Here is a 13,004-nt window from a genome sequence, read left to right as displayed (position 1 = left end):
AACAGGAAAGCAACCTTTGGTAAGCAAATTAGAAGAAATGATGTGACCTATGGTCAGAGGGCAGAGAGAAAAAAGAGAGCACAAAACTGGATCTCCCTTCTCAAGCCATTAAACATGATGAGATACATTTTCAATATTCCTTGGACACACTGGGCCTCCCAGCCTTCCGCAGTGGCACTCTGGTCTTGTTTTGAATGTGATCATAAGGAAGGACAGAGTGTGCCTCTCTGGATCGCTCAAGTGCTGTGCGGGTCTTCCTGCAGTGGCTCTTTTGAACTTTCAGAACTTGGCTCCAGGAACCTCAAACAAAACACTGCTTACTGTTTATAGTCATTTACAAAGAAATCCGGTTTCATTTGGTGTTTCTTTATAAGGAGAAATGGATTTATGTTGCCTGTTTTTCTACTTTCACTAATTTGACTCAAGCGTGAGTGCTTGCTCGTTATCTGGTTGTGAGTTCTTCCAGAAGAAACTTTCTGATATTAAGAACTTATGGACTCCTACATTTTTCGTGATCCCTTCCTAGGAGAGAAGCGGACCTTCCTTCCAGGGGAAGAGAGAGTTCTGACGTGGGTTCATGCACTTTTGTTTGCATGACTCTCTCTCTGTCTGATTAGTGCTTAGAGATGCCATCATAAAAGACTCACTTACCCACTTTGCATCTTCCCAACAACAGCCACATTAAACCTGTTTTTGAAGTCAAAACCATAGGATACACCTGTTGCAATCACAGTCTGCAAAGTTGCAAAATTGCCCAAATTAGAAATCTGAGAAGAAATGAAGAGTCTTGTTTTGAAAAAATACCATTGCCAGACCCCACCCCTAGGCCTATTAAATAAGGATCTCTGGGCCCAGGCTTTGGTACTTTTAGAAAGGCAATTCTGGAATCCCTGAATGGTGCAAATGGTTAGCATGCTTGGCTGTTAACTGGGAGGCTGGAGGTACCCAGAGGCACCCTGGAAGAAAGGTCTGATGATCTACTTAAAAAAAAAAAAATCAGCCATTGAAAACTCTATGGAGGCATCTCTAGGAGTCAGAGTCGACTCAGGGCAACTAGTTTTATTTTACTTTGTTTTTGAGGCAGTTCTAATGTACTGCTGCCAGGTTGAGAACCACAGCTCTAATTCAAATGTATCTATCAACATGTCTTCTCAGAGGTCTTGCTATGTGCACCATCCATGTGTTACATGGAAAGAATAAATCGAAATGTGTAAAAGGACATTATTAAATTCTGACTGACTCAGCATTATGCCTAGAAATTGCAGAGATGACATCTTGGCCCCTCAAAAACCTCCTGATTTAACAAATGGTGAAGGCCTTTCAATGAAAACACCCTAGACTAAAGAACTATGAGAGAAAGTCTTAAGATGTTCAGTTACCATGATAAGTTCAATTGGAATGGGCACTGGAAGCTTGGCTTTGTAGCGCTGGTTAATTTCTTTAACCACAAATACAATCAACAGAATAATCAGGGATGTCACCAGGTCTGCAATATTAGTCTTCTCTATTTGTGAGAATATGGATTGTAGAACCTAAAATTGTAAAAACAAAAAACTCAAGTCCTATATTAATGTGTAATTTGGTTTCAACACTTAATTATTTTAAAATAGATAAACATTAATGTCTAAGAAAAAGTACTGACATAGATTGATAGCATGTTAACCATGAACACAAGACTGTAGGACGAATGCGGAGGTATGAGGAGGGTAAGTGCGCAAACAGAGGACAGTGGCAGTTGAGTGACAGAATTCTTGCCTTCCCTATGAGACTGGGGTTTGTTTTCCAATGAGCACACCTCATGTGCAGTTACCACTAGTCTGTCAGTGGAAGCTTGGGTGTTGCTACGATGTTGTACGGGTTTCAGTGAAGCTTCCAGACCAAGATGGACTAGGAGGAAAGGTGTGGCAGTTTACTTCTGAAAAGCAGCCACTGAAAGCCCTATGAATCACGCCTGAGTTAGCCAGGAGGCGGGGGCTGACTTGAGGGCAAGGAACAACAAAGCAAGCATTGTGCGGGCATTCCACCGCTTTAAGGATGCTTCTGGCATTTTACTGGGAATCTCTTATGCTAATGCCAAATTTTATTGGATAGTTTTTCCTTTATTTATTTATTTTAAATTTTTCCTTCTTTTGCTGTTAGATGTCTTTGGTCATTGTTATGGACTGAATTATGTCCCCCAAAATATTTATGCCGTAAATCCTAACCTCCATGCCTGTGGTTATAACCCCACTTGGGAATGGGTTGTCTTTGTTATGTTAATGAGACAGGATTAGTGTAGGGTGGATCTTGGGTCAATCTCTCTTTTTTTCCCCTAAATTTTATTTCTTTAGTTGTTGTTGAGAATATATACAGCAAAACATATACCAATTCAAGAGTTTCCACATGAATAATGTACTGACAGTGATCATATTCTTAGAGTTGCACAACCATTTTCTCTCTCCTTTGCAGAATTATTCTTCCCTCATTAACATAAACTCATTGCCCCCAAGTTTCCTATCTAATCTTTCAAGTTGCTTTTGTCAGTTTGATCCTATACAGATAGTTCTTAAAAGGGCATAAAGCTCAAGGCAGATCTATTTTTACTGGTTAAGCTAAACTGTTGTTCAGTTTTAGGATGACTTCAGGGGATATTTTTGGTTTAAGGTTTGAAGACATTCTCTGGGCAATAATGTCAGGGTTTCATCCACCCTCCATGGCTCCAGAAACTCTAGAGTCCATAAGAATTTGAAATTCCTTTCTGCATCTTCCCCTTTGTGATCAGGATTCTTCTATAGAATCTTTGATCAAAATGTTCAGTAATGCTAGCCAGGCACCATTCAGTTCTCCCGGCCTCATGGCACAGGAGGCAGTTGTTCATAGAGGCAATTAGCCACACATTCCATGTTGTTGTTATGTGCCGTCGAGTCGGACCTGACTCATAGTGACCCCTCCTTGGGTTTCCGAGGCAGTATCACCACGGAAGTAGATTGCCCCATCTTCCTTTCGAGGAGTGGCTGGTGGGTTTGAACTGCCAGCCTTCTGGTTAGCAGTCAAGTGCCTTAGCTACTATGCTACCAGAGCTCCCACATTCCATAGCCTTCTCTTATTCCTGATTCTCCTTCTTCCTCTGTTTCTCCAGGTGAATAGGGAGCAATTTTTGTGCTTTGCATGGCCACTTGCAAGCTTTTAAGATCTTGGGCACTATACAATCAACTAGGAGGTAGAGCAGAAGACTAAATATGTGACTAGGCCAATTAACTGGGATGTACCATGAAATCGTGACTCTAAATTTCCAAGCCAAGGAACAAAATCCCATAAAGTATTTAGTTGTGCATAAGCAGCTAAAACAGCTACTCTCTCTCTCTCTCTTTTTGTTTTAAGTATATCTATCACACAAATTTTGCCAATGCAACTTTTTACAGGCGTACAATTATTGAAAACAATTACAATAATTGTCTGTACAATCCTACCCTCAATCAATGTCATTTTTCCATCACCATTAACCCCTCTTTTCCCACTCCCTTCCACCCATGGTAACCAGCAATAACCTTTGGTGTTTATACATTTGTCTTTTTTTTTCCCCCACATATAAGTGATCTCACTTGTATTTGTCCTTTTGTGGTTGACTTATTTCACTCAGCATAATGTTTACAAGCTCCATCCAACTATGGCATATATCAAGGTTTCTTTTCTTTTACTGGCTGAGTAGTATGCCATTGTAAGTATGTATAACATTTTGTTTATCCATTCACCTACTGGTGGACATTTATGTTGCTTTCACCTTTAGTGATTGTGAATAGTACTGCAATAAACATTAGTAGACAAGTCTCTTTTTGAGTCGAGTCTTTGCATTCAAGTCTTTTGGGTGTGTAAGCTAGGAGTGGAATTGCTGGGTCATATTTTTAGTTTTTTGAGGAACTGTCACATTATTTTCCAAAACAGCTGTATCATTTTGCATTGCCATCAGCAATAGATAAGGGTTCCAACTTCCCCACATTCTCATAACATTTGTTATTTTCTGTTTTGTTAATCTTCGCCATCCTACTGGGTGCAATGGTATCTCATTGTGGTTATAATTTGCATCTCTGTTGGCTAATGTTGCTTTTCACGTGTTTTGTGGCCATTTGAATGTCCTTTTTGGTGAAATGGCTATTCAAATCTTTGCCCGTTTTATGATTGGATTATTTGTCATTTTATTGTTAGGAGCTCTGGTAGCATAGTGCCTAAGGCACTTGACTGCTAACCAGAAGGCTGGCGGTTCAAACCCACCAGCCACTCCTCGGAAGGAAGGTTGGGCAATCCTACTTCCATAGTGATACTGCCTCGGCAACCCAAGGAGGGGACGCTATGAGTCGAGGCTGACTTGACGGCAAATAACAACAACATTGTTAAGTTGTTGACGTTTTACATAAACTTTTGTTGAGTCAATCTCCTCTGAGATATAAAAGAGAGTAAACAAGCAAGTGAGTATGCAGACATAGGGGAAGGGAGATGCCAAGCCACATGAGGATTGCACAGGAGCAGAAGCTCAGAAGGGACAAGGACCTTCTTCCATAGCTTACAGGGAGAGAAAGCCTTACCCTAGAGCCAGCACCCTCAGTTGAGACTTCTAGTCTTCCAAAAGAAACTCTGGTAGTGTAGTGCCTAAGGCACTTGACTGCTAACCAAAAGGCTGGCAGTTCAAACCCACCAGCAACTCCTCAGAAGGAAGGTTGGGCAATCTACTTCTGTAGTGATACTGCCTCGGAAACCCAAGAAGGGGTCACTATGAGTTGGGTCTGACTTGATGGCACCCAACAACAACAGTCTTCTAAACTGTGAGAAAATTAATTTCTGTTTGTTAAAGTCATGCGCTTGTGGTATTTCTGTTATAGCAACATTAGATAACTAAGACAGAATTTGGTGCCAGAATCATATACCTAAAATGTGGAAGCAGTTTTGGAATTGGGTAATATAGGAAGAGGCTGGAAGAGTTTTAAGATGCTTAATAGTAAAAGCCTAGATTGCTTTGAAGAGACTGTTGGTAGAACTATGGACATCAAAGGCAATTCTGATAAGGGCTCAGAAGGAAGTGAAGAGAGCTATAGAGAACATCTCTATTGTCTTAGAGAATATAAATGGCACTAGAAACAGGATGTTGCTTGAAATGTGGATATTAAATGTGCTTCTGGTGCAGTTTTAAAAGAAAAGGATGAGTATGTGATTGGACAACAGAGGTAGGGCACTGCTTTTTGTTCTGTGGCAAAGAATTTGTCTGAATTATGTTCAAATGTTTGGTGGAAGATAGAACTTCTAAAATAGTGAAATTTAGCTAAGGAGATATCTGAGGAAGATCTTAAAGGGGACACATGGTTTCTCCTTGCACTTACAGTAAAATGAAAGAGGGAAGAGGTGGACTTAAAAATGAACTGTGCAAAGTGAAAACAGAACTCACAGATCTGAAAAATTCTGTGTACAAATTAAGACACGTGTCCTAGAATCTTCACCATGGAAGTGGCTACATAATCCTTTGTTAAAGAAATTTAGCCTGTGACTAAAGGATTTAACCAACTACCACAGAAGAAAACCCATCAGCTTAGACTGAAGGGGTTACAGACAGGACAAAAGGAAAGAAAACTGTCTGTCTCTTGCAATTCTACAGGCAGGAAACAGGTCAAAGGAGCTACATTCTCGAAAAAAAGAAAAGAACTATCTCCAAAGGACCTCAGTGATCAGCAGAACTGTTGGAAAGAGTATGGGAAGCAGGGTCTTCTCAATTTCAAAGAGTGGGGGCACGATCTTCTCCTGACTCTCAAAGGGTGGGGTCATAGCCTCCTAGGTTTCAGAGCTGAATATTTGCCAACTTGGTTCCGGAGTGGGGGGCTGCCATTAAGGTGTGCCGGGGGATGGGCCTCTGCCCGAAGCTGAGGGGGTGGGGCTTCCATGGCTAAGGGGCTTGTTGGGATGGGAATGGATGGCATCACCACTCACATGGACGAGGAGAATGGGTGCCCAGAATCACAGGAGCAGAGTGGCCATTCCATGGGCGTGAGGGTAGAGATGAACCCAGAAAGCACAGCAACACCCAGAGTTTGGAGAGCAGGGACATTGCCCAGCTCATGTCAGAGAACAGAGGGCTATTTTCAAGCCTTGAGAGCTAATGTAATTTGTTCTGCTGGGTTTTGGTGCCTGTTATCCATTTTTTTCCCCTCCAATTTTTCCCATTTGTAATGGAAATGTCTACCTTGTACCACCATTGTAATTTTTGGAAGCACATAACTTGTAGGTTAGTTTCACAGGTTCATAGATTAAGAGGAATATTGCCTCAGGATGAAAACACCTAAAGTCTCATCCACATTTGATTTACATATTTCAGAAGATGAGATTTTGGATTTGGAGTTGATTTAAGACTTTTGAGATGATATTATAGGGTGAAAGTGTTTTGTATTTGTAAGGACATTAATTTTGGGGACTAAAGTGTAGAATGTTATGGATTGAATTGTGTCCCCCCCAAAATATGTGTTATAAATCCTAACCTCTATGCCTTTGGTTATAATCCCATTTTGGAAAGGGTTGTCTTGTTATGTTAATGAGACAGGGTTAGTGTAGGTTGTATCTTGAGTCAATCTCTTTGAGATATAAAAGAGATCAAACAAGGAAGCATTAAGCAGAAATAGGGGAAGAGAGATGCCAAGACACCTGAAGATTGCCCAGGAGCAGAATCTCAGAGTAAAGACCTTCTTCCAGAGCTCAAAGGGAGAGAAAGCCTTCCCCTAGAGCTGACACCCTGAATCCAGACTTCTAGCCTCGTAAACTGTGAGAAAATAAACTTCTGTTTTTAAAGCCATCCATTTGTGGTATTTCTGTTATAGCGGCACAAGGTAACTAAGACATTCTTTTTTTTTTTTTTTTGACAATATCACTACAGCTCTGTTCAGGGGAGTAACCTGTGATATCTAATAGTTTTTCTTAGCATGCATCCCCTTAATTCCTGGCCTCTTTTAATTTCAGACATTTTGCATTTCTCAGCTGACACTCCTTGTCACCTTTGGAAAAAATTTCCTGGCTAACTAGGCCCTGCACAGCCTGACCTCTAGAAACCAATTGACATCCATATCCAAAGGGCCCAGAGCACCGGAGGCAGGTCCAAGCTGGCTCTAGGACACACTGCTTCTGGAGCAGCTCTGGGTGGGAGCAGAGAGTGTTGGTTCTAGTTTGAAGCAAGCTCTGTCCAGACCTCCAGAGACTGTTTGACATAAGTGCTAAGAACACTATCTGCTCTCCAGGGCATCTTCTGGAGGTGGAAGAACCATTACTCCATTTAAATATTGGCCAATTTCCTTTTGCTTTATCAGCAAGGACTTGTACAAGATTCAGAAGGGCCCCAGTTCTAAAATAACAAGACCTGCTTTTTAAGACATAGGGAAACATTCTAACTCAATTAGCAGAATTATCTGAAATTTTCAAATGGGAGAATTTAAAAACTTGGGACAAAATATTAAAGCTTTTAGCAATATACTTAAATTTTGAAAATACTTAAGAGTAAAATTTAAGAAGTGGCACTTAATCCCTGTTGGCAACATGAGCTGTGTGGTAGATGTGGTTGATTTTCAGTGTTGCTCTCTTGACCACTTTTTCTTGATGTGAATAAATTTCACAACTCGTTGATTCCTTGTGAGTTGTAGGTAAACCCCTTGGCAAAGGCATTCAAGGAAAGGTCTCTGGAAACAGAATAGCGAGTTTCATGTATTTCAATCTTTTTTAAGCGTGAGAAGTACTTACTTTGAAAATTGAAAATGGATCACTGTGTGCCGGGACACTCAGCTGAAGAATAAATTTGAGTTGGGAGACCAAAACATGGATAGCAGCTGCTGTGGTGAAACCACTGATTAGGGAATCTGACAGGTATATCACCACAAATCCGATCTGCAGAGCCCCCATGGCCAACTGGAAAGAGAAGGGCAAAGGCCTCTGTTAGGAGGACACTTCAGCAAAGTCAAGGATCAGCAATTTAAATGATTTAAAAGGGTTGGCCTGCACCTCTATGCCTTGAAGAAGCAGGCACCCTCGCCTCCTGGAACTCTTTTCAGGGTCCTCCTCACTTCCATGGAATGGTACATGGTACATGGTCAATGTAAATCTAGCATGCCTTCGGGAAGTAGCGGGCTTATTTTGCCCTGCCCTCCTTCTCATGAAGTTCAGGATCTTTAGAAGACTCGTAAACCATTTATAGCAGAGTCTTATCTCATAAATTTGCCCACATGATATTTAGTTACACTCTCTAGCTGTCACAGCATAGAAGGGCAAGTGTCCATTCATATTCCCTCAAACAAGTTGCTTGATTTGCATTTGAGATACTTAACTGTGTTCCCTGGACATTGTTAAGTCTACTCCGGACATTAGAAGTACTCAGCTTTAACTGGGGAACAGAGGTGGTTAATTGCCTCACAGCATAGGTGTTTTGCGATAAAGAGAACTGGGTGGTTCCTCCTCCCTTGGATGCCTGGACTGTCTTTCATGGAATGCAACTGGAAGTATGGGCACACAAAAGCACTAGGTTGAGTAAAGTATTCTGAAGAACTGACCACAGTGCTTGTCAATAGGAAACACCACTGTGTCTTACTTTGTAGAAATCAACTTTTTCTTTCTTAGGGAGCTATCTTATAGAATAATATCACTAACCATGAACTTAGGTGATAACCTGAAATTTCTATGGGATTTTCATTATTCAGCTACTGTGTCAGGTGTGGCTTGGGAGTGAGGCCTTAGGTGCCTTCACAGTCCTTGTCAGCTTTTCCCAAATCTTCGATATGCATAGTTCAAAGTGCAAACTCCCTACTTCTTTCATTTAGGTTACAATTTCTAAACAATTAGAGAGAAAAAAATTCAAAGCCACCACTGTCACTAATACTGCAATGTTGTTGTTATGTGCCATTGAGTCAGACCTGACTCACAGCGACCCCTCCTTGGGTTTCCTAGGCAGTATCACTACAGAAGTAGATTGCCCCATCTTCCTTCCAAGGAGTGGCTGGTGGGTTACAGAGCTATTCCATTGACTATCAATTCCCAGTTATTTTATTGAATCAGGCATTTCACTCCTCAGCGTGCCTCCCGTTCCCACGCTTTCTTCTATCCAGACCTGGGTTCCCTCCCTCACCTTTGCAACAGAAATCTGCCCCTCTACTTCTGGTAGTGGTGAGTGACTCTTCATATACTATTTGGCTAGGTCATCAAAGGAAGGATACCAACCAATAGGAAGAGTGGGGAAGGCTGACAGGAGGGAGAAAAAACTAGGATGTGTACTGGTCAGGACAGGTAGATTGCGGAGGACAGGTTTCATGAGAAAGTGCTCACCTGGATAATTCCAGAAAGGACTGTGACCGTTGCAGCCACCATCACCTTCTGGTCCACTACTTCTGTATCATTAGTCAATAAACTATCAGTAGCTTCATTGGCTTCTGGGACTAATCTCATAACTACTGCTCCCACCATCATACTCAGAACCGGAAATGGACCTAATTAATATCAGAGGACAAATCGTAGTCATTATATGCCTCCCTAAAGCATAATTGTCTTTCAGTCATAATGTGAGGACATAAAAATCTGTAACTCTGCCCTCCTTCCCCAGCTTCTGTCCTAATTCTTACAGGAAATGTATGATCCATCTCCTGGACTATGTCCAGTTGGGAGTTGATGGAATGTGTGGCTAATAGAATCCATTAAAAAAAACAAAACAAGACAAAACAAAACCAATGTGAGCATTAATCAACTCAATAATTCACTTACCAACAGATATGTGTTTAGAAGTGCCCAAGAAGAAGTAGATTATGACTGGGAAAAAGGCTGCATACAATCCGTAGCTTGGGGGGATGTTGACCAGCAGAGCAAATGCTAGACCTGTAAACACACAGTGTAGAGCCCTTATTTTGTGCAAGAGCAATCAGAAAAGTTCTGTTTAGGTTCTTTATGTATTTAAGATTGAATTTTAAAAATAAGTTACCTTATTAACACAAAATGGGAGCTCTGGTAGTATAGTGCCTTGCTAACCACAAGACTGGCGGTTCAAACCCACCAGCCACTCCTCGGAAGAAGAGTTGGGCAATCTACTTCAGTAGTGATACTGCCTCAGAAACACAAGGAGGGGTCGCTATGAGTCGGGTCCGACTGAACGGCACATAACAACAACAACAACATTAACAGAAAATAAGGAGCTCTGGTGGCTTTGTGCTGCTAACCAAAAGGTCAGCAGTTGGAATCCACTGGGTACTTCATGGGAGAAAGATGAGGCAGCAGTCGGCTTCAGTAAAGATTTACAGCCTTGGAAACCTTATGGGGCTGTTCTACTCTGTCTTGAAAGGTCGCTATGAGTCAGACTCAACTAAGTGGCAGTGGGCTTATTAACCCAAAATGGATCAAAGATGTAAGAGCAAAAACAATAAAATTCTTATAAGAAAAAATAGGTATAAATCTTTGTGACCTTAGATTAGACAACAGTTTCTTAATATGTTGCCTAAATCATAAGTAATCAAAGAACAAAATAGACAAACTGGACTTCATCAAAATTTAAAAAATTTATATTTCAAAGGGCATTGTCAAGAAAGTAAAAGTCAGCCTACAGAGTGGGAGAAAGTATTTGCAAATCAGTTTTTTATAAGGCTTTAGCATCCAGAACATACGAAGAACTCATGATTTGACAATAAAAAGGCCAATAACCCAATTAAAAAATGGACGAAGGTATTTGACTATACATTTCTCCAAAGAAGATATATAAATGGCCAATGTTACAGGGGAAATTTTACTAAATATCGTTAGTCATCATGCGACAAAATGAACAAACCATGAAAAGATGCTAAGTGAAAAAACAAACATACATAAAAAGCCATATATTGTATGATTCCATTTATATGGAATGTTTAGAATGGGCAAATCTGTAGGACAAAAAGCAGACTAAGTGATTGCTTGGAGATGGGGTGGGAGGAATGGGGAGGGACTGCTAACAGGTAAGAGTTTTGCAGGGACGGTCATGAAAATGTCCTGGAATTAGACAGTGGTGATGGTTGCACAACCTTACTAATATACTAAAAAAACTTTGCACATTTTTAAAGGGTGAATTTTATGGTATGTGAATTATAGCTCAATTGAAGAAAGTAGTTACCTTGCAGTACAGCTACCAGCCCTGTACTGATCCCAGAAACAATGTCACTGAGTAGCCATTCCTTTATCCGGTATGCTGGTAACCAAGATGCTATGGGGAACAAAGAGAAGGCAATTCTCTTGGCCTTTTGTGAGGAGCAGCTGAAAACATTGAAATCCACAGGTCAGTCAACTAGTATTTAGTTTTAGCATCTCATTGCAGATGGAAGATTGGAAGGATTTGCAGTTGCATTGGGAAAGAGTATATTATATTAATGCTTAATAGATTAATTAGCACTTTCACAGTCACTAACATTCTTCTCCTTACCCATATCAGCTGCTCGCTGGCCACCACCAAAGAACTTTTTTTTAAAAGAAAAGTGCTGTCAGTCTTTAGGTGTACTAGAGCTCATTTGTCACAGTCAGCTTGAATTGTGCAACATTTCAATTGAGAATTTGCCTCTGTCCCTATCTACTTAGTTGTCAGATTTGGAAAGACTGTGTTCATTTTAGAGACTACTTTCTCAATGTTGGTAAGGGGTGGGAGGTTTGGAAACTAAAGATGAAAAGAATCTGTGGGAAACCAGTAAAGTGTGTAGATTATGGGCTAGAGCCAGAAAGGAGAGTTTGAAAGCTTACAAATTTAGGAGAAAGTGCTTCTTTTATTCCTAAGGCTAGTATCTTGAAAAAAACCTTACCTAAAACACTCTTTGAGATGATCCAGAAATGTCTTATGAGGTCTGTATTTCTTCTGATGATGTTCCCTGAAAGCATTTTTGGAATACACTGGCCTGGCCACAATGTATTGATTCCCAATGGGTTCGATCATTTTGCCTTCTCTGTGTGGTCAGTGGAAGATCCTTGGAACTGTTGTGGGGAACCCTTCTTCTTGCCTTTGGTAGGTTAAAGTGCCTGCAATCAAACAGAGCTTGCTTCTTAAATAACTCAGAGATAATGTGATGCAATTTACAGATGAGTGAGCTCTGAACTGAATGTTACCACCTTCGGAGATCAAAAGAGGAAGGATTAAGGGACCTAGATTGTGTTTTGCCACAGTGATACCACTTTTTACTCCAATGAGCTGGACAGAGGTCCTTTGGGTAAGTAAACATGAGCTTTTATTTTACTTTTTAAACAAGATTGCCAAAAAGCAGTAAAAATTGACTCAGTTTATTAATCAATGAGTCAATTTTTTACTTGTGAAAGTGAGCTCTTCTTATCATGAGAAGGTATTTACTTAAAAATTTTTTTTTTCTAGAAAAGTTTCCAAAGTGTGGCACTGGAGTACTGGAACAGATTAGTTTTAACTAGTCACTGCCCTTAACTCAGGTGGAAGCTGTTCCAATTTACCTGTCAGAATCTTTGTAGTAAGGAGCCCTGGTCGTGCAATCGTTAAGCATGCAACTGTTACCTGAGAAGTTGGTGATTTGAACCCACCCAGAGACTCTATAGGAAGACCTGATGATCTATTCTCATGAAGATGACAGCTTAGAAAATCCTATGAGGCAGTTCTACTCTCTCACATGGGGTTACTATAAATCAAAATAGAAGCTCTGGTAGCATAGTGCCTAAGGCACTTGACTGCTAACTAGAAGGCTGGTGGTTCAAACCCACCAGCACTCCTTGGAAGGAAGGTTGGGCAATCTACTTCCGTAGTGATGCTGCCTCAGAAACCCAAGGAGGGATCTCTATGAGTTGGGCCGACTTGACAGCACATAACAACAACAACAATCTTTGCCATACCTTATAAAAAATCATTTGTATAAAACATTACAAAACCCTTTTATGTACATGAATATTTAGCTCTCAAAAGTCTTTGAAACACTTGCTATTGTCATTATTATTCTCTTCTTACAAATGAGAAAACCCTATCACACTCCCTCCATTAAAAAAGGAAAAAAAAAAAAAAAAAA

General features: G+C 40.6%; 1 protein-coding gene across 1 annotated transcript in view; it reads right to left on the bottom strand.

Moving 5' to 3' along the window:
- Positions 1 to 11,920, bottom strand: part of SLC26A3 (solute carrier family 26 member 3) — a 43,425-nt gene extending 31,505 nt beyond the window's left edge. The window contains exons 1-7 of the mRNA XM_007944374.2: positions 11,790 to 11,920; positions 11,114 to 11,253; positions 9,745 to 9,855; positions 9,313 to 9,473; positions 7,741 to 7,905; positions 1,380 to 1,532; positions 652 to 734 (exon numbers count right to left, since the gene is read on the bottom strand). Of these exons, the coding sequence (XP_007942565.1) occupies positions 652 to 734; positions 1,380 to 1,532; positions 7,741 to 7,905; positions 9,313 to 9,473; positions 9,745 to 9,855; positions 11,114 to 11,253; positions 11,790 to 11,920 (944 nt within the window). The remainder of the gene's footprint in view (positions 1 to 651; positions 735 to 1,379; positions 1,533 to 7,740; positions 7,906 to 9,312; positions 9,474 to 9,744; positions 9,856 to 11,113; positions 11,254 to 11,789) is intronic.
- Between the last annotated feature and the right edge of the window lie 1,084 nt (positions 11,921 to 13,004).

This window comes from Orycteropus afer, unplaced genomic scaffold (genome assembly GCF_000298275.1).
Source record: "Orycteropus afer afer isolate SDZICR_OR568_19922 unplaced genomic scaffold, OryAfe1.0 scaffold00007, whole genome shotgun sequence".
Classification (NCBI taxonomy): Eukaryota; Metazoa; Chordata; class Mammalia; order Tubulidentata; family Orycteropodidae; genus Orycteropus; species Orycteropus afer.
The sequence above is the reverse complement of the archived record's forward strand: the minus strand, read 5'-3'. Positions and strand labels throughout refer to the sequence as shown.